Source organism: Tauraco erythrolophus, chromosome 4 (genome assembly GCF_009769465.1).
Source record: "Tauraco erythrolophus isolate bTauEry1 chromosome 4, bTauEry1.pri, whole genome shotgun sequence".
Lineage (NCBI taxonomy): Eukaryota > Metazoa > Chordata > Aves > Musophagiformes > Musophagidae > Tauraco > Tauraco erythrolophus.
In genome coordinates this window covers 80,239,186-80,261,442 of record NC_141468.1, presented here as the reverse complement: position 1 = coordinate 80,261,442, position 22,257 = coordinate 80,239,186, and the positions used below count along the sequence as shown (strand labels likewise).

Here is a 22,257-nt window from a genome sequence, read left to right as displayed (position 1 = left end):
GTTCTGGCAATGTCTTTAGACCCCGCTGCAGCCTGACAGATTAATTGGCAGCACGCACTAGCCTGTTGCAATCCCGGGTTCACAGATAGTTCTGACTAGATGAATGACGGACGGCGTGTTAGTAGGGTTGGGCAAAACAGTCTGGACAAGAACACAAACTGCTGCCCAAGTATCATGCTTAAATCAGGCTGACCCTTTCCCAAGGTCTGAATAAGTTTGAACCACAGAGGGGGAGGTTTCCCCTATGGGCTGCTTCCTGAAACGCTGCCTTTTAAAAAAGAAAAGGGCAAACTCACCCGTGTGTCCGCACTTTGATTGCATGCTGGAAATAGAGTAAAACAATAAATACATTGCAAAAGAGCGTGTATCATCTAAACTTCCAGTCCAGCTTTGCAGTCCCAGGAACATAGAGAGTTGAAGTATTCTTCAGATGTGCAGCCAAATTTATCATGCCTGACTAAACCCATTTGTCAACACTATGAGGTTTGCTCATCACTAGCTAGTAAGCGCGTTTTGAAAAGAACTTGGTAGAGTCTGCAACCAAATCCATCCAGAAAAAATATTACTATGTACTCTTAAGTACCTGGCTCAGTAAACTGTTGTGAATGAATTGTTATCCAGCTTCCCTATCAACCTTCTACATTACATATGAACTTTGCAGTTACGATGTTTAATTATTTTCCTGATCTAAATCTCATCATCTTGCCCACATAGGACAAAACAACACTGGAGACCCTGACTCAGCAACTGGCAGTAAAACAGAGTGAAGACGGGAAGTTTAGCCACGCAATGATGGATTTCAACATGAGTGGGGATTCTGATGGTCAGTACAAACGGCTTATCCTTATTTCCAGGTTTGTGTGTACGTGTCAACAGGATCTGAAGGAGAATCCCAAGTGTTTTGGAGGTCTAAGAGAGGTTAGCAATAAGTGGCTATGAAACAAGGCAGGAAAAAATGATTCATCATGTGGTGTTCTAAGTCTGGAGGTGATTTTTAGCCACCTCTTTTGTACACTGCGCTTCTCAAGACTGGACCAAGAATGTATTTCTGATGGTGAAAGGGAATAAAGGAGGAAAATAGATGTGGGATAAATGAGATCAAACGGTGAGTCCATGAATTATAGACCTGATTGTTCCATAGAAGATGCACACTCTGCATCTGTAGGAAATTTCTTGGTTGGATGAAGCAAGCGTAACATTCGTTTCTTTCTCTGCTGTTGCTTATGTTGTTACACAGAGGTAGGCACAAAACCAGGCAGATGTGTAAATGTTCATTTGCTAGTCAGAGACTTGCTTAAGAGCAGAAATGCCTGATTTTGCTATGTATCGCCCCCTTCCCATCACAAAAAAGGTAGAAGATAGGTAACATAATATGACCAGTGTTCTGTAAGCAAGAAAGGAAGAGAGTAAAAAGAAAATCTACATTGATAAGTGTTGGATTTACATTGTTAAGTAATAAAAGATGTTTTAGAAAAGCTGTTTAATGCTTTGTATTGAAAAAAACAATTGGAACTCTTCATCAAGTCGATACTGCGTGGTATTGAATCATTAGAACAACTAAAAACTAGACAATATACAGTATATGGTGTTTCCTACTGCTTCAAGTGAAAAGAAGAAATACTGTTAACCTCCTGACATAGGTTACTGATGGCAGAGGAAGCTGCATTATGAAACGTAAGCTGGGAATGTTTTTCTCTTTCTTTTTAGGAAGTGCAGGAGTTTCCGAGTCTAGAATTTATCGGGAATCCAGAGGACGTGGTAGCAATGAGCCCCATATCAAGCGCCCAATGAATGCATTCATGGTGTGGGCTAAAGACGAACGGAGGAAGATCCTTCAAGCCTTCCCTGACATGCACAACTCCAATATCAGCAAGATACTAGGTAAGAGTAATGGAGCACTGTTCTTTCAGTACCAAAACTCAAAAAACTTTTGACTGAGTAGAGCTGAGCACCTGGCACAAGAGAATTACCATCTCTAGAACGTCTATTTTGCTACTTAATGACTGCACCAAGGACAGGAGGCATAGGAGCTTCCACTGTGCTGCCCAGCGGTATGCATTAACCATAACCTGAAATGTTCTCGTGTCTTTGTAATTGCTGAGATGGTGGTGTTGGTTTTGGTGCGAAAACATGAACTGAATAGACAAAGAGGTTCATTTCATTAGACTGTTGAACAAGCACAAAGCGACTGCTATCGTTTATTTGCCCACATATTTCATCTAACTGGATTCTATGGGGTAGCACACCACAGTGTTTGATTTGCGGCATGGCACTTTCTGTTCAAGTCAATGGCCATAGGGAAGAGATCCTGAAATACATCCTTTTATTTTATACGCTGACAGTTTCAAAGGATTTTTATTATCTTCCTGTTATATTAAATTTCCTTTTAGTATGTGATCTCTATCACGAGCTGCTTTTATTCTAAATATTCTGAAAAGAATCCTGAAATCAAAAAAGAAACATCAGAACTAATTTCTATATCCTCTCCTCTTCACATCCCGAGCAATATCTGTCATGAACATCGTCTACTGAATTTCATGCCATAGTCTTCCAGCTTTTCACTACTTACTCAAATTCCCTGGACCACGTTCTGTCTTAAGTTATTCCTCTGTGACACACTGAATCATACAGACGGTGAATAATGAGAATCTCTGAGGCAAATGAATTAGTCTTCTGCAGAAAAAAAAAAAAAAATCTGTGACCAAATCGGAAATATTCCGTTTTTACTGATAAAGACTGTGTTACAGGACCTAAACGTCCCTCAGGCCAGTGGATAAAAGCTTAAGCAGGGAACATGTTTACCTGGTCTGCTCTGCAAGTCTCATTGGTTTTGCAGACAACTCGAGAGATGTAGCACAGTTGTAATGACAGCATTAACCAGCTGCAGGGCTGGTAAATATGCTGAGCTTAGACTGGTCAGGGTTTGAAGTGTAGCTTGATTAGAGGAATATTATGAAAAGTTAGCAGGGGGCAAGTGGAAGTGAGATAAATTGGTCGGAGAGGCAGAATGTATTGACTGTGGATGGCAGATGTGACGATATTAACCCATGATTAAAAGGGTGGTACGAGATGATTAGATTAGTTATGGGAACAGGATTAGAAGGCTAAATTGGTTATGTTGATGTATATATAAAATAACCTTATACTAGTTAAAAGGGATTATACTGGTCAGAGGTGTATGATGTGATTAGACTGAGGACAGGGCAGTAATAGTTTTGGTCTGTTTCTAAATTGAGAGTAGACCTGGTTAAACCTGTTTTTAAATAATCAGCTTCAGAAATCTACAAGATCATTCTGAATGGCCCTTTTCATACAGAAAGTACAAAGAGAGCTTGATGTTTTCCCTCTTAACTGATTGTTTTGGATAACAACCTCCGACAGCACGCTGCTAATTCATTCTGCTTAAAACAGGCGCTTGAGCTGGGCTGACATTTTACGCAGTCTCTGGGGATCCTGGTTGACATTTTAAAGGGCTTCTAAGCATTTTATAATACCCTAAAATCTGGTTTTAATAAGCCATTCTGCTGAAATTGTTAACATAAGGAATCACCTTTTACTATTTGGCGCTAGATCAGGGAGATATGGGGACATCTTTTTCTGATTAGATATACAGTAGTTGGAGTAAAATGTGCAAATTCATTACAGATCCTGTTGAGGTGACAGACAGTATAGCTGACTCCAAACTCTTTCTGTTTTGCTGCCAGATATGGGGAAAAGCAAGGTCTGAAGCAGTAAGAGATGATGTTTCTACTTCTTTCCGGCATCGCATTTAATTTTTTTATTCCACCTATGCAATGGAGAGGGATGTCCTGACGTCTTCTTTCTTGACAGAAACGTTACAAAGGTCTTCCCTCAATTGCAAAAGGGCAGTCTTTTGAAGTCAGCAGGGAGCTCTCTGTTAACTGGTGTAGGGTGAGCAACTAGAAGCTTACAGTTCAGCCAGGTATTAGGGCCTCTTTATTAGAAAGCCACAATTTTTTCTACCAGTTTTGTAGCAGCACTGCTATACATTGAGGTCAGAGAGCTCGTTGTCACAGGGACTGACTTAGATGGAGTCGTCACCGATCAGGGGTCATTTTTGCAATAAAATGAGAGGAGGTGCCCTTCCCAGCACTATAATTCTCTAGGGATTATGTTTGACACTGTGGTATTATGTTTTGAGCATAAAAATTAGATACATGGATTTGTCACTAAATTCATCTGTGCATACGTTTGTCATCCATCTGTTCATTGCAACTTAAACTTGTGGGTAATGATTTTTTTTTTAGTAAATGTTAAAAAACTGCTAAAATGGGTCTGCTGGACCCTATCAATTTAATAATGCATTGTTTAGATATTTCTGTAAATATTTTAATTAATTGCACTGAGAAATCTACATAAAGAGATTAAGAAAAGATGAGGTTAGATACTACCTTCAGAAATTCTCTTGTGGATGCGTAAGTGTGAATATAAACCTATACACATATGTAATACACGTGTTGGTGTGTGAGAGGGTATTTTTTTAAAGGTAAAATCAGCCTGATTCAGATACTTAGATTGAAAAATGTCAGTCTAACAGACTAAAAGTTAGGCAGTGTTACAAACAGCTGAAAATTCTTGTTTGAGAAACTTGGCTTTAAATGGGTGGTAAGCAGAGGTCCCAACCCCACCTGGGCCACGTGCGTGCGTGCCCGAGCACAAGTGCCGGGGCACACGTGAGGACATCTCTTTTCTGCCCTGGGCTCAAACATGTGGCCCCTACAGCCGTGTTCACAGTCCTTCTGTGGGCTTAGCTCTAACTGCCCCAGCTCACTTTGGGGCAGGAGCCATGTGTGGGTTCACAAAGTCTGAGAATTTTCTCATTTATTTTCTAAATGCTTCAGCCGCCGGATCAGGGAGAATGGTGTGACAATCCTGCTTGTCGTTATGGATGCATCCAGGGAGGGGAATGGGTTCTTGTTTTCATAGTCAAGGAGAAATGCCTTGCATACTTGACCCACTCAAAGCTTTCTAACACAGATGGTGAACAGAAAGCTCACCCAAGAGTGTAAATCTTCCCTTAAAAAGAATGATTTTTCAAGATTCTTTAATCGCACCTTGTTTGAGCTTGGAGTGGCACTCTGCACAGGTACCCATGCCTGCCTGTGTATCTTTATAAACATGTAAAACGATGGCAGATAAAGCTATTACAAATGTATTTTGACCAAACACAAGGTATTTTTAACCAATTTTAGTATGCTGATTGACGATACTCATTCATAGCTTAGTTTGCCTGTGGGTGCAAACTCAAAGGTGAGAGTTATATATTCTTCAAACTTTTCAAAATTTCAGATGAAGACCAATCAGAGAGCTGGCTGGACTTTGTATATCAGAAAGAAAATAAGTGAAAAAGATAAAATGTAAAATACAAAGGTTTATCATCACAAAATGTACCCTTTTTCGAGATTTATTTTGACAGGATTGTTTGTTTAATTGTTTACAATACTTCACAACATACTAGTAAATTATATTTAGTATATTTTGTGAAAGCGGTAAAGTCATAGTATCATTGCAGAAGGCAGCTATTAAAAATTTGCTAGGAAGAGAGGTGAGACTGCCAGGATTTTTGTTGTATTGAGTTTGCAGCTTAGGAAGGAAAAACATAACAAATGACATTTATGTATAAATATTGTATGTGTAACTGCATGTACAAATATTATGCATCAAATTTTCAGGTTTTATGGCCCGCCCTGATCTTTCAAAGATTTACGTGTTTGCCTAAATTCACTCACTATTTAGAGATCTTTTCACATGAAGGGGTAGGAATCTGCCTGCCCAGATCTGACTGTAGGATTGGAGTAAGTGAGCTAGCACAGCAAAAGAGAAATTGTGCTGGGATACAACATTTTCATGGCAATTTTGCAACAACTGATTTTAATTTCTACCTTTCTGTCTGTCCATTGGTCTCAGAATATATCTGAGTTCCTACATTGCAGGTCCTCTCACAGCATGTAAAGCAAATTTCAAGATTTGTTTAAAGACTGAGGTTTTCAACTTTATTATTCATAAATAAAAACTGATTCATCAGCAGGAAATGGGGCTGGGGCTGTTTTTCTAAGCTACTGGGACTACAGCAGGTCTGTGATTAGAGGACTCTGCATCTACACTAACTCTTATGATTTTCTTCATATGCTAAAATGTCAGTGTGCCAGTGTCTATGAGGTAGAATTTGAAAGTAGACCTGCCTCTGGGCATCTTCCAGTAGAGCTCACATGCTTTACCCTGAGTTCTGAACATCATTCAACACAGTCCCTATCTATGTTTTTGTCTTACGCAGCATTAGTAGGTGTTAAGGGTTTTGGCAGTCTCCACATGTTTATCACTGTGTTATTTAGCCCAAAATCTAGGAGGTACTGTGTGTGCAAAGTCAGTGTCACTTTTTCTAGCTGCTTGCTTTGCCAGAGAAAGCTTGGAATAATTTCTCTGCTGGAGACAAAGCTGCTGACCAGGATTCTGGCCACCGAGTTTGTCTGCCCTGTGTAACTCAGAGACCTGCCACGGATCCTCATAAACAGATAGTACCTCCATATGGCATACAAAGTGCCGTGCAGGAGTTTTAGTCCAAATCCTAGAAACCATCCAGTCACACTAACACGGTGCTGCGCCTAAGCTAATGACAATGTAATTGAACTGTTTCCCATTCCAGAGCTAGCTGGAGGGTCTCTGCATGTTACATGTGGTAAACATCATGAAAAACTATTATTTTTGACTCCAAGGTGATGTTAGCAAAGACAGGGATGTCCGTTGCTCCTCTCCAGAGCAAAGACATTATTTACAAATCAATTATCTCTAGGTGTGAGGTCAGGAGGTACCAGCCTGTTAGCCCTTCCCTCCAGAAGGCAAAACTGCAGTTTGGAATAAAGATTCAAAGAGCAATGGGGAAAATGGTGTCAGTAATCAGAAGGGGCCTTTCTAGAGGGATCAAAACTGTTTTCTTTCCTGGGAAGGGATAACTGTGCTCTCTATATTGCGGGTCTTAGGGGCACAGTGAGCTAAGACCAGCCTGAGTAATAGCATGAGCTAAGTACAGTATGAGTAACCATAAAAAATTAAGAACAAGAGGAAGTCAAGTATGACATATGACATTATGAACCCATTAAATTGAGAAACTGTTCGAACTTTTTTTCCAATGGGAAAATTGACTATTTTCCAATAAAGTTTTCCTCTAGGCCACATGTTTCACAGCTTGGACCATTTCTGTTATTTGAAATGTATCTTACCCTGAAGCACTTCTACAGTTCACGGAAAAAATAAAATAGGATAACTGATTCAAGAAATTTTACTTTCTGCTCCCATATTATGTCCTTTAACAAATATTAGTTTATAAATTTCAGGAGGTATTTGAAAACAAACTTCACGAGTGCGGCTCCGTGGAGAGGTGTGCCAGTGTCCCAGTGCTCTTCCCTTCGTGACACATACTAAATTCTTTAAGTTGGAGCTGGCAATGTTCATCAGGACTTGGTCTTGGAGTTAAACCCCCACTGAGGCATATGGAATAGTTTATAGCTTTTAGAGGCATTGCTTCAGGGTCTTTGCAGGCTCCTGTACCTTGCAGCATAGCACTGACAATCAGTTCATATTCTGCTTCTCACAGACCCGGAAGCTAGAAAGAAAGGGTATTTCTCATGAAAGACTAAGCTGTAGTTGTGTTCATATCCAGCGTTTATGCCTCGATCCAGCCGTGGTGGAGCGCAGCAACTAGATCACAGCAGATAGGAGTGGTGCCTCCTCCAGAACAGGGGACGAAAACAAGCCCATGGACAACGGAAAGTGGACGGGACATAGCAGAGCAGACTGTGTGTCTAAGGGGCGTCAGGGATTGCTCGTTATCAAGATGATGGTTTTACTTCCCACCTGAAAGACATTATAATGTAGATAAGTTTCAATAAAATATTGAGTCAAAATTTCCGGTATCATCTCTTTCTGCCCCTTGGCCATACCCAAGAGGTTTACCAGACAAATACAAACAAGACCTGACCCCTGTCTAGAAGCTCTGACAGATTCCCAGCCCAAAGCAATATGACCGTAGGTATCTTGTTCTGGGTGACCTACTTGTTTCTCTGCCTTTCAGTGTTTGTGGATGAGTAGAATCTCATTTCTCATTCTTTTTTTTTTTGTGTGTGTGTGTGTGACAGGATCTCGCTGGAAAGCTATGACAAACCTAGAGAAGCAGCCATACTATGAGGAGCAGGCCCGACTCAGCAAACAGCACCTGGAGAAATACCCAGACTACAAATACAAGCCAAGGCCGAAGCGTACCTGCCTTGTAGATGGCAAAAAACTACGCATTGGCGAGTACAAGGCTATCATGCGCAACAGACGTCAGGAGATGAGGCAGTATTTTAATGTTGGGTATGGGACCTTTAAAAACTACCACTCATTTCAGCAAAAAAAAATTTTCAGGGAGAATTAATAATTCGGTGTGGTAAATGTTATATTTTATTGGCAAGGACGTTATATATTGCTAACAGAATATGAAGCTTACACTTTAAAACAATGTGTTCCAGGAGGACATTAGGCAGTTAGGGATTTTTTTTTGTTGGCTCTGCTGTATACTCATCTTACAGCTTTGGCCAACTGTCTCTGCTCTGATCATGCAAAATAAAAAAATAAGCTTAAGATTTTCCAATGAAATGTAAGTCTTCTAATAATGCCTTGTAAGTATTACTTTGTTATAAGGCCTCAGAGAGTGTATCTGAATGAATCTATGGTAGTGCCTCTTGATCCAAAATCCAAAAATACAAGTTTGCATTCAGTATGATCTGTGGCAAGTGGTCTGCAAAAGGACTGCTGAACGTACTGAACTTGAGCCTGAATATGGACTTGGCTCAGTTAATTCGTATCAGGCGTGAAGTTGTCTGCTTTGTTCATCGTGACAGAATTTGTCATACTAGGGAGTGTCTTCCAGTATAGTAAGCTAAATGCTTTGTGTTGAGCATAAATTTCAAGACAACTGGTTCTGATAAACAGCTAGTAGATCAGCTTGATATGATTAGGTTAAAGTCTGCCTAGAAAACTAGCATGTATTTCCCTTCTGCAAAGACTCCTTGGTTTTGGTTACGGCAGATCAAAAGAATCAGAAGTAATCAAATATTCGGCAATATTTCTGTATTCACTTGAGAAAATTAAAAGCTACACAGTGGTCTTAAAAAAAGCAAAAGCAACAACAAGAAGGACTCTCAGACGTAATGGAATTTGTGTTCTGTTTCATCTGAATTTGGAATTGTTTTAATATTAACTGAGTTGAACATCTCTCTAGTTAATGGCTAGAAGTAGCAATAAAGGAGAGAATATCTGTCCAGCAACTGTTAAGTGTCATCAGACTGTGTTTTAAACAGCTACAGTGTGCATTGTTATAGTAAGCTGCTCAGCAGAGAAATTTGAGCTGCTTAACCCTGTGGCGCTGGCAGGTCCAGTGATCCCAGTGGTAAGCACTGAAACAAACACAGGGAAGACAGCCAACGTTTGGCATCAAGAGATTAAAAAAAGAGGAGGGGGGCCTTCTGGAAAAGCAATAGGTGGCAACAGAGCCCCCAAAACACTGCTTATCTGGTTAACATGCATGCTTCATCATGGGAAAAAAAATTAACCTTGTAACATTCTGCGTATTATTTAGCTTTGCAAACAAGGCTGACATTGAAATCAAGACATTTCTGGAGATAATTTGGACTGGGGCATTACAGCACAGAACCTGGGAGGAAATGTTTATAGAAGCCACTGACAAAGCGGCCGATGACTGCAGCGGGGTCAGTGTTTGGTGCTGGCAGTCACGGCGCTGCGCCTGTGGTCCTGGTTCTAGTTCCCATCTGCCGCGTCACCCAGTGTGGATCACTTAGGGCTAAACTTCTAAACACCAGTCCAGCCTCTGCCTGAGCATCAAGTGATTGGTTTTACAAGGGCTGTGGCTATGGTAGCTGCTGGGACATGCCGAAAGCCTGAAGGCATCGCAATGGCAAGGACTGGGCATTTTTTGCAGCTCTTCCCTATCTCAGTGTCCTCATCTTTAATGGCAGGGTGGAAGCTCACCTCACCGGACTGCTGAGAGCCCTAATACATTAGTATCTGAGGACTGCTTTGAGATCCTCTGGAGTGGACACCCTATAGAAGTGGAAAAATACTATTCTTAAATTATTTAATATTTGAAAAGCACTCTGAAAAGCACCATTTAAGTGCAAAGTGTTCGTATTGTTAAATATTAAAAGCAATTTCAGTGTGCTGAATCTTGTTACAGAAATGCTGACTCCAGAAAACAAAAGCCCTCCTATTGAATTAAGAACACAATGCAAATTAGACCCGCTCCCTACTTTGAGGGCTCTATCTTCAGCTGAGACAACTTCTAGTCGTTTCAGAAACACATAAATAAGGTCCGTGCGGAGGGCGGCCGCACTGGAATGGCAGGCAGGAAGTATCTGGAAACGCAGCAAGCAGTTCCAAACAAATGTAAAGCTGTTTGGCAGAGGAAAGTCTTTCAGGATCACTGTACTGTGCGAGGCTTACTGTACAGCCGGGGCACAGGCAGGCAGGGGAACAGGGGAGGGTTTCATTCTTAATTAAGAGTGTTCATCTCAAGAGACTCTGCCCTGTCTCCTGTGGCAAGGCTTTTCAGTGCAGATGGACACACTGCTGATGACATTACAATGTGCAGCATGTACTGAAGAGTATTACTGCAATGGAATTACTTCATGCAGCAAGGAAACAAAAGGAGCATGAATTTTAAACCTCTAGGCTTGTTGGGACCCTGAAGCTTCTCAGGGAAACAAACACTGGTATAACACAGCTAGTGTTCCTGATGCAAAGGGAATTTCTATGGCCTGGAATAATTCTTCTTTCATTACAGCAGACAGGTTTCCAAGGCTTAGACGCCGTATAAAGGCATCCTGTAGAGGATTTTCTCAAATGCTCATGTTGCTTGCCTGCTTTTCAGTGATTTTTAAATAATACATGCTTCCGTTTTAAGTCTGCCTTTTCCCAATTTTATTCACCTTCCTTCAAAGGTTCTGCTTTTCACAAGTGTCGCTCATTGTGGAAACTATCACCTTCCAGTGGGAGGCCCTTAGTGATCATCCTATAAACCCATGTTGGTCCCCGAAAGCCCACTGTTCCTCTCCCTAGTAACAACCGGGTCTCTGAGTGAACATGGATTAAACATTGCGTCTTTGGAGAGACCTGCCTTGCTTGCTCCTCATCCACTGGTACTTTCCTACAACACCTCCCCATTCCTGTGCAAACTACCTAGCCCTCGCCGCATCCGTCCTGTTGGCAATGTGTTAATTTTATGTCTAGTCCTGCCAGCAGCTTAGATTGTTTGAAAGGAAGGTTTTCAAAATATATGTTTTTTAAGTTGGACCACGATTGAAAGGATGTTTATTTTTGGCTGGCAGCTCATGGGACACCCAGTTTACCCAGTAAAAAAGTTGGCATCGCAGGCAGGCAAACTGAAGCTGTGTAGTTCAGGTACAGCTAGAGATGTTTACAGAGGTGGGGTTTCCTTATCAGTGAAGTTGGATTGGGCTTGATGTTGGTTTCAAGAGCGTCAGTTGATGACTCTGGAGTGTTGAGCTAAGGGTTATCATGCATGGACCATCCAGGAGCTTCCTCTGCACGCCCAAGGGCATATGCTTTGGGCTTGCAAAGTGCTGTTGTACTTGCCCTCCTTTTGCTGCTTCCAGTATTCAAACGTCCTTTTTGCTTTGTCTCCATGGCAGGCAACAAGCACAGATTCCCATTGCCACCGCGGGCGTAGTTTACCCAGGAGCCATTGCCATGGCAGGAATGCCTTCCCCACATCTGCCCTCCGAGCACTCGAGTGTGTCCAGCAGCCCGGAGCCCGGGATGCCCGTCATCCAGAGCACTTACGGCATCAAAGGCGAGGAGCCTCATATCAAGGAAGAGATGCAGACCGATGACGTCAATGGAGAAATCTACGATGAATACGATGAGGAAGAGGACGACCCCGATGCGGACTATGGCAGTGACAGTGAAAATCACATTGCGGGGCAAGCCAACTGATCAGGGTCCAAATGTCTCGTGACCTACAGGACTTCAAGGAGAAAAGAAAAAATTAATAAAGCCCCATCTGGTTTATCCTTGCCAGTGGCCAAGCACATTAACTTTCTCATACACTGACTGTTACTTTAACTGTTAGTCTTAACTAGTTGGGACATCAGCTGACTAATAGACATCAGCCTGCATCAGAAGAAAAAAGGCTCAGAAGAAAGGAAACAAAGACAACGATGACAACAACAACAGAATGATATAAGCTATGGGTAAAATAATGCCAGTAATTCAGCTGCTATACCCAAGCACTGAAGTCTTACCCGTCGACCTTTTATTATTATTATTTTTTTTTCAAATAAACTTTATGGCTGTTTGTTCTACAATGTTCTAGAAATTCTCACTCAGGTACACAGTGCCAACAAGTGGCTTGTGAATGTGTTTTGTTGTTTTGTGCTACAGTTTAAAGAGAAATAATTTTTTTTTTTTTGGTAATGCACCTGACAGGAAAGAAAAAAAGATAAAATTCCTTTTACCCCCTCTGTCTCCTCCTCCTCCTCCTCCTCCCTGGCAAATCTGGGTCAGAAGTGTGTGCGTGCGTGTGTGCGTGCGTGCCTGTGCGCGTGGCTGGCAAGGAAGGAAGTGGGGAGTCTGTTTCTGTTAACCCCAACAAGCAATTATTTCCTTTCAAGAGAGGACTTCTCTTCATCAGTTGCACACCATACTGAGTCTTTGAGCAAGTGCCAAATTTGTACTAAAGCGCTGAACTAGTCCAATTTGCGTTTTTTGGTTAGTCTCTTCTTGTTTTGTTTTTCTTTTGCTTTTCTTTTGCTTCCTGCTCTGTCTTAAGTTAGGACAGTGGTGTATCTTAGACAATCCTTTGAAGAACCTGATATACCAGCAGCTGGTGAGATTAGACATATATTTTTGGTTTTGGTTTTACTTTTTAAAGGAAACTGTAGGTGCCGTTCTCAGGTGAAAAAAGAGAGAGAGAGAGAGACATAAGAAATTTAGAGAAAAAATATTTTATGGTCTTGGATTTTCATGTGTGCGTGTTTATGGTACTAATAATATTGGACTATTGTGAGCAAAAAAGCGTGTTCTAGACTGAAGTCTCACACCCTCCAAATGACCTGGTCTGTAAGAAGCCTTTGCTTTTAATTTACACTTCAAGTGGCAGTATATCCATTAAAAAAAAAAAAAGGCAAAAAACAAAAAGATAAGAAAGGCTTGTCTAAAATGTGGTTTCTTCTGCACAGGACAGGGCAACTAGAAATGTTACCTCCTCACTGAGCATAATTAGGTTACTGTGATGTCCAGTTTTGATGAACTTGTACCTTCAGGGTGGTGGAGTACTGATCTCTGATTCAAAGGACGATTTTTTTTTAACTGACATTTTTTTCTCCTTTGCACTTGCAGAAATCCATTTTTATCAGTGGGATGTGTGTGTAGGAAGGAAGACTAATAGCTATGAAGAGATTTCCATATTCAAAGTGGGCATGTAAGAACACGAACCTTTGTGGTACTGCATTTCCCAAGCTGCTGCCTCTCACAAGTGAAAACTTTTTCTCCTGGGCTAAAATATTTTCAACGTTGTTCTAGAGCCCTGTAGATATGTTCCTTGGGCAGTTCTGCCTTCCTTGGGCAACAGCAACCAGGTGAGGAAGGTGGATTTACACAAGCGTAATCCTGAGCAGAAGTTAGACTCTTGTATTTCCAATAAGGTAACCAAATGTTAACGCTTTATTTCAGAAAAAAAGAATGTAAATACAAGTGAATCAAAGAGTCTCTTTTCATCTCCTCACTCTGATCTTCCTGTAGAAGGAGAGGACCCAGGTTCCTGTAGCAAAACAGAAGTGTTAGATCTAAGCCAGCCAACCAACCAAAAAGGCTACCCCTGATTTCAAACAGCATCATCCCAGAGCTCCTCTCTGTCACGAGAAGGAAAGTCTTGGGATCGTACTGAGGCAAAAGCCTTCCTCTGAGTCAGTTTTCTAACTGGGGACACCCCCTTCATATTCGTGTTGCTCCCTGCTGAATTCCTGCTCCTAGAGAGAGACTCATCAGTGTCGTTACCACTTTTAACTTGTAAAAATCGCCCTGTGCATCTTGGTGCCAGCGAGGTCCCAGCCCAAGCATTCACCAGAGCCATGGTCTGCAGTATTGGGCAGCATTGATTTTGCAAATGGTCCCTTAATCAGGCAGTGTTAGCCCTTGGTGCAATCAGCCATTTAAGTCCAGGTGGAGGACGGAAGGGGCAGGTAGGAGGAGAGACTGGGAACAAGGATGTGCGAGGTCTTTCTTTGCCTCTTGAAATCCCACTTGAAGTGTAACTTGACCTCTGCAGACCTTGTGCAAAGCAAACAAGCAAATGCGTTGAAGACGTAGGACAATACTCCGATGAGCGGTTTGGATGTGTGATAGTTTTACCCTGCAACATCTGTTTTATTCTTCTCCTGTTTTCCCTTTTTTGATTTCCACCTCTGCCTCGAAAAATTCTTTTCTATTTTCTCTCTCTCAGAAGATTTGCTCTGAAGTTATGCTTGGAGTAGCTGATCATATCCTCCATGTCAGAGAGGGTTCTTTTTGTTTATATTTTATGACTGTTGGGTTTTTTTTTTCAGTTGAACTGCCTCTTCTTGCTAGTGTTGTAATGGTAATTATAATAATAATAATAATAATGGTCAGCTGTTCCCAGATTAGTAAATTATGTATAATTTATTTTATCCCTCCCCTTTTTTTTAACTTTATTTTATTCTGTTCTAATTTGGCAGTGCAGCAAACGAAGCTGTTAGGCTATTTAAAATGGATACCCCTCCCTACCTTGCCTTTTTATATATATATAAATATATATATATACATATGAAAACAAATCGCTGCTTCTTCTGCTCACACCATTCCTCTTTCTTTTATTTTAATTTTGGCCCCAGCCATGTCAACTTCTGATGTTTATTATGATGGAGTGAATTAATGGGAGTGTTGTTTTCAATCTTAATTAACTTCTGCTCTCTCATCACTCATTTTAGTTATTTAATTACACCAGTCATCTAGAGCCAATTTTTTTGAAGCACTCTGTTTGGATAAGAAGGAGAAAAAAAAATAGACAATTGTTTTTATATCATTATTATGTACAATGTGAAAACAGATATTTGCTCCTTTTTTTAAAAAACTTTTAAATTTGTTCCCTGTCTTTGTGAACAAATTACTTCTGACTCTTGTGGGTTCACCTCACATTTGCTGGATGCTTGATTTCCACCACGTTATAGAGACTCTCTGGTTTAATTGTGTCACTTTGGGCTACCAGAATACTTTGTTTTAGCTCCAGGTAGGTGCCACTGCAGCAGGCATGATTGGAGCAAGTCTTAGATGCGTGGGCTGGAAAACCGGCCTCGGAGAAGTCACTGGGAAAAAGGCCCTTTGGCTTCAGCGGGACCGGATTTGAGCCCCGAACAACGGGCTGCACTGCCGGAGACGCTCCTGGAGGCAGCCCCATCTGCACAGGCAGGGTCAGTCCCGCGCCAGAGGAGCTCCTGTGCCTGGGCTGCAGGACCGAGCTCTGCTCTCGGCGATGGTCGGCGGGACGGAGCCCTTCTCCGGGAGCGCTCTGCTGTGCTCGCTGCCTTGGCCCGGGCGAGGGCTCAGATGAACGCTGATTTTGTTACCGCGCACATTTCCATCGGAGAGGCTACACTAGAGCCTGGGGTTCGGTCAGGCTTTTCGAACTGGGTAGCTTTAGCAGACTGACCACATCCTGCATTTGGGTGTTGAAACCAATGCAGCCATGTTAAAACAAAAAAAGGCAAAAAAAAAGAAAAAAAAAAAAGGCTCAGCAAAATACTTAACGGCTGTGCTAATGTTTTGTTGGCTACAAGGATAAGCATCCACATATCTTTCGGCAGTAGAAGACCAGATTTGAAAACAAGGCCCTGTTTTGTCCCTCTTTAATTTCTTAGAAAACAAAACAAAACAAAACAAAACAAAGCAAAACATGCATCTATAAAAAAATCTTCTTGTCTTGTTTCTTTTTTTTCCTGGGTTCTGTGCCCTGGAGCGTGTAGAAAAACCAGGTTAGAAGAGATTAGGATCGTATTAACCTAAAAGCACCTCGAGGCCCTGATGCCGAGGCGGGCTTCGGTTCCCCTCTTCCCTGGGAACCTGGTGAGTGAGGACGGTCTTGGGGAGCTGCCGGGGGGACGTACGGGCCGTCCCCTCCGAAACCGGGGAGCCGCTTATGCCACGCGTCTCGCGAGCTTACAAAAGAGCAACACCAGCAGTGGGAAAAAGGGGAAAAGAAAGGAGAAAAAAACTGAGGCACTTGCTTCTAAGCTCAATTAAATAACACAGAGTATATCCTTTTTCAATTTATTCATGCCTTATATTAGTAAAATAGGATTTTTAAGTGCATTTAACATCTTTATTTAACCGTTCCGCTATATTAATCAGGCCCCCAGAAAAGAACACTAGCTATTATTATAGCATTTAATTAGTTTTGTAACCAAATCCTCTTATTACGAATGCATATGGAAGAAATTCTTTCTTCGAAGACATTATTTCAAAGATTTGGTTACTGCAGTAGACTCTCTCTTTAATTAAATCATTTTTTAGAAAGTAAATTGTCTTTAACCTTTTTACAGCACATTTTCAGAGCTTTTTCTTTTTAATCCAAAGAGATGAGCTGTTATTGTCCCCGAAGAAGCCTCTGACATCACGTTCATAACATCAAAAATAATTATACTCCGTGGAAACGTAGACCTTACTTAGCAAGAATTCGTCTGCTAGGATGAATGGCAACTATATGATGTCTCGTGCGTTTAAGGGCATGATGTATCGGGTAGGAAGCGTTTTTGTCTGCCCGCTTCTCGATAGAATCATACCTTCAATTTTGCAGAGAACTGTGTGTAATTCACTAGATGTGGATTCAAGTGTATCCTCAATTCACAGGGCATGGGCTGGCTGTTTAGCTTGGTTTATATTTACATTTTTTCAACTTAACTTGTCAGTTTCCCAGATTGAAGAACATGTCAAGTTCGTTTTTTCTACTGACTGATTTCTCTACTCCCCAGTGTTTTTGTCACTGGTTTGCTGAAACAGTATTTATATAGCTCCATTGGCTCTAAAGCTCTTACTCCTTCTAACGTTTTGGATTTTACAAGTGAAATGAAAATAGAAAAGAAATAGAGACAATCAAATGCCTGGAGCTTAAAACAAAGTATGTGCAACCTACCATCTCACTTGAAATTTAATAAAAGAAATAATTATGTAAATATAACATAGAGTTATAGATTTATATTTTGTTCATAACACATAGTGTAATATAAGTTGTATATTTTCATGTTTTGGTTTTATGTTATCATTCATGCCACAATAAATAAAAAAAAAAACAGGAGTTGATGTACTCTTTAAAAAAAATACAATGTGGGTTGCCACCGTCCTGGATTTTTGTTTCTGTTTTTTGGTTTTTTTGTTTCTTTTGCATTCCCCTTTTTCAGTATTATTGCCCTGCAAGGCACCAATAAAACAGCAAATGTGTTCTTTACCTATACTGTGGTCTGTTTCCCACTTATTATAGCGAAGGGTGTGCTAGTAAATTTTGTTGTCAGGAGAAAAAAAAAACATGGGCTCAAGGAGCAAAAAACGAGGTTTAGATTCGGCTTGCCCGCCTGCTACAAAATTCAAGGTTTTAATCAAATCATGGGAAAAAAATTCACCCCATCTTTAAAATATCAGTATTAAACCAGGAGAAAAAGTTGGTTCCTGAACAACGTCAGACAGTGCAATTTCCAGTTCAGAGTCAGGCACCTCATAAACAAGGATGGTTGAATCCAGAGGTCGGACCCGTGCCCACCTTCCCAGTTACGTTCTCTTTCTACAGGCTTATCAGTTCAGAGACCAAGGCAAATTCAGGGAAATACCCGCTTATAAATGCCGATGACACAATGCTATGAAAAAAATAGCTCTGCTCATAGTTAGTCAAAATGTCCCAACATGCTGCCTAAACAGTTCATGAAGTTTTGACAGCAGCATATGGCACAAAGTGGGATGAAATGGATTTGTACCTGTTTTTGACAGTAAGTTATTCTGATGGGTGCTTACTCTCAAGTGCCTACGGCTTGACAGATGCCATTCTATGGTTCCAGATTTCCTGAAGGGAAAAGGCAATATTTGGGAAAGCAGGAGGTAGCTGGTGGAGGTCCTATGAACCTGCCCACACTTCTCCTGCTCGCCAGGTTGTGTTCGGTGCTCTTCCTGTGAGCAGAGTGGCACCTGGAACATCCCATCAGCAAACCAGAGGTCTGTTTTGGCAGCTCCGTGATATGGCCTGTGCCCCGTAGCACTTGTCCAGTGGAAGTGGAAATGTACCTGAGCAGAGCTTTATAATGTGAGGCTCAGGCCAATAAATGTCAGCATCCTTTAACCCCTTAAAAGTCCCTTTGTCCATTACTGTCATCAACGTACGGTGAAGGGAACACCTGTCTACCTGAAAGTTGTCGTGATTTAACCCCAGCTGGCAACGGAGCCGCACTCAGCCGCTCGCTCACTCCTGCCATGGTGGGATGGGGGAGAGAATCAGAAGGGTGAAAGAAAATTCATGAGTTCAGATAAAGACAATTTAACAGGTAAAGAAAAAGCCACACACGTGAGCAAAGCAAAGCAAGGAATTCATTCACCCCTTCCCATTGGCTGGCAGGTGTTCGGCCATCTCCAGGAAAGCAGGGCGGGCTCCATCATGCGTAGTGGTTACTTGGGCAGACAAATGCCATCAATCCAAACGTTCCCCCCTTTCTTCTTCCCCCAGCTCTATATGCTGAGTGTAATGTCATATGGTATGGAATGTCCCTTTGATCAGTTGGGGTCAGCTGTCCCAGCTGTGTCCCCTCCTCCCAGCTTCTTGTGCACCCCCAGCCTACTTGCTGGCGGCATGGGGTGAGGAGCAGAAAGAGCCTTGGCTCTGTGTAAGCACTGCCCAGCAGTAACCAAAACTTCCCTGTGTTATTGACACTGCTTCCAGCACTGTGGGGAAACTAACTCGATCTCAGCCAAAACCAGCACAAAAGACCATGACCACGACCACGCTGGGCAGTGTGGCTGTCAGGTTATGGTGTGGCTTGTGTGTCTGAAAACCTTACCTGCAACTTGAGCCAAGGCAAACATTTTGCTTCTTCACCCTTTCAGCAAATATGACCCTATAACAAGGAATACTGCCGTCGCAGCCCCGACGTCTCATCCCTTCGCTGGCCTGGCACACACTGCCCACCTGAAGCATCACTGAGCATGAAGGCCTTCTCACTGCCCTACACCGAGATGGAGGGACGTATGATTTCTCCTTTCTTTATTTGAAAGCTGGGCTGGTACCTCACAGGGGCAACAACATTCTCTCAACCGATGGGAAAAATGTCCAGGAGAACATGAGACAAGCTAAGCTGAAGGTAGACCTAAATTGTAATATGAGTGGACAAGGCTGAGCTTTGCAAAAACAGGAATGAAGACCAGTTAAACCCTAAACGTGCAGCAGAAGTTAAAAAAATAGGTCCAGAGTGCTTGAGTGATATTATGGCCTAAACTTGGGAGTGGTAACAATTGTTTCCCAGACAAGTTGTGGGGTTTTTTTCAGTTTTTGTTTTGGTTTGGGTTTTTTTCCTGTTTTTTCTTCTTTTTTTTTTTTTAAAGAAAAAAAAAGTTAAAGCGTTCCAGCAATTGCCTGTAGCAGGAAGGAAGAAAATGAGGATAATTATGACATTAATCTATTTCAAAAAGAAAGACGTGTGACAATTAACGCATTCCTACCAAGAAAGTAACATACAGAGCTATATGTGTGTAGGAAAGTGAAAAGAACCCCCACAGAAGCCATGAAAGGTTATGGAAAGAGTATGTGCCTCACAAGGAAGCACAGCACCGTGACTTCGGCATCAGCGAGAACGAGTGCACGGGAGCTTGTCAATAAGCTTTCAGTTAATAAATATTCAGCAATACTGGAGAAAAACAATGTGGGAGGAGAATGGGCAGCGGCTGGCAGGCCAACCAGTGGAAAGCACACACTGAAAAATACAGAAAGGCTTGTGAGCATGTTTATCAAAGTAATCTAGTGCCGGGCTCGAGGGAGTCGGAGTAGCCGATGTCAGTCCCCGCGATGCTCATGCTCACCTCCGTTGGTGTTACGGTGGCACTGGTGGCCATGCACTGCACTCGGGGGTTGCTTGCAAGCTAACGACCAGGGCAGGAGAAAGAAAATTGCACCGCAGTGTTGTTGGCCTAACTCAAAAAGGCCAACGGCAATTTACCTTTTTGGATGCTTCTAAAATTTCTGCCAGAGGCAGCACAGAAAGTTATTTTGGCCAAAATGAGGTTTGCCCCTGTGCCCGGCGCTGTGGAAGGCGAGTCAATTAGGAAGAGGTTAAAGTCACCCCGAGATGCACCCCTCCACAAGCATGCACAATGCTTCAAGCGGGGCACCCTTCTGTCCAGCTGGGTCTTCATGGCACTCGAATGGTACGTACATAATTGAAAATATAATTAAAAGCATGAGTTTAAGTTTTAGTTAAAACTCTGGCAGCCCCACGTGGCAATTCAAGCTGCGGTTTGAGCTGCTTTTTGAGCTACGCTGGGTGCAGCGTAAGTCCTGGCTACATGTTTAGTCTTAGTTAACGACGTCAGGAAGGAGGGAGTCGGGCTGGTCCCTCACAAATAACTTAAACTGCTCGCACAGGTACAGCTCTAGCTGTATTTTCTAGAATGTACAGAATATATATCTATCTGACCATTCATGGTACAGCTCGTTGTCACCTCAGGCAGCCGCACCGGTGCGCCGGCGGCTGGGGTGGGTGGCAGCCGCACCGCTGCAGCTGCACGGCACGGAGCGTGTGTGCCTGAAGACAGGGGCTCAAACTAAGCCCTGGAAAGCCCCTCCTATCCCCCCCCCAGAGCATCCCCGCACAGGGATTTGTGTCGGTTTAACTTCACCATATCAGCACAACTTTCAGAGGCAGTGAATGCCGAACCCACCAAGGATAAATCAATGCCTCCCCTTGTATTTAACAGAGATATGACTTAAATACAGTAAGTAAATCAAAGTAATTATTTAAAATTAAAATGATTTAAGAGACTTAGTCTGGGAGAATGGCGTGGTGGTTAGAGAAGCGGCTGAGACGTGGGGCTTCGGCAGGCTATTCCTGACTCTGTCAGAGACTTGCTCTACAACTTCAGGAAAATTACTCAGCCCATCTCTAAGACTGCTATAATAATACCTACTTCAAAGGGGTGTTATGAGGCTTAATTCATTAATGCCTGCAAAGCACTTTGAGATCTTTGGATTAAAGGCACTACAGCAGTACAAAGTATTATTAGCTACAGGAAAAAGCTCTCAGGCAAGCACGGCATTAAATGTCTGCAGTTTAGAAAAATAGGAAGAGGAAAAAAAAAAAACAATGAAAGATGGGCAAATTGTGGGTGATTTGTGTATTTTTCTGTGGCCAGGTTTCCGTTAGTCAGATCTGTGCTTTGCTAAACCAAAGCCAGGGGTGGTACAGCTCAATGCCCAGTTTTGCTCTCATTCCTACAGCTCCTAGAGTGCATGCATAACTGTTTCAGTTGTGGGCTTCTTTTTATCAAAACCCCTGACTTTGTGACTCAAAAGCATGTACAACTTCCCTCTAAGGACATACTTACCCACTGAAATAAAAAAGAAGAAAATAATTTTACCTTGTATCAGCTACCAACATTTTTTTAAATTCAGTGAAAGCATTTACTCTTCCAATGAAAAGTTTATTCCATTTGATTTAAAATGGGTAAGAATTTAATCGTTGGTAATTATCTTGAATCCAGAAGGATTCAAAACACACAAAACAAGGTCTTTTTTATTACTCCCAGTAGAGCTTTTCCAGCTACTACTGTGAGCACGGTTCCAAACAGACAAATTGCAACGGACAATCACAAATAGACAAAACGGAGAGAATTTTTTACGAATGTCTTGGTACCAAGTATTAATTTCTTTCTAATGTTGAGTTTTCAAAGCAAATAATTAAAGGTAGCAGGTTTTTCTGTTGGTCCAAATTTAAATCCTGTCTGAGTTTATCATTCACCTGGTGCCTGTGACAGCACCCATGCACTAACTCGGGGTGCATCGGAGCCCCACAGGGCAGGGCTGAGCGGGACTCCTCCCATCAAAACCAGGCAGCAAAGGTGAGGACACCAGCAACATTCCCAAAACAATCAGCTGAAGAGCAATCTTAAAGCTGTCGCGTTTACCTT

The 22,257-nt window shown here is 42.0% G+C and overlaps 1 protein-coding gene across 5 annotated transcripts in view; it reads left to right on the top strand.

Moving 5' to 3' along the window:
• Positions 1 to 12,027, top strand: part of SOX5 (SRY-box transcription factor 5) — a 299,360-nt gene extending 287,333 nt beyond the window's left edge. For all 5 annotated transcript variants that reach the window (XM_086610564.1, XM_086610561.1, XM_086610565.1 and 2 more), the window contains 4 exons: positions 715 to 823; positions 1,708 to 1,881; positions 8,154 to 8,370; positions 11,724 to 12,027. In XM_086610564.1, the coding sequence (XP_086466690.1) occupies positions 715 to 823; positions 1,708 to 1,881; positions 8,154 to 8,370; positions 11,724 to 12,027 (804 nt within the window). The remainder of the gene's footprint in view (positions 1 to 714; positions 824 to 1,707; positions 1,882 to 8,153; positions 8,371 to 11,723) is intronic.
• Positions 12,028 to 22,257: the final 10,230 nt, after the last annotated feature.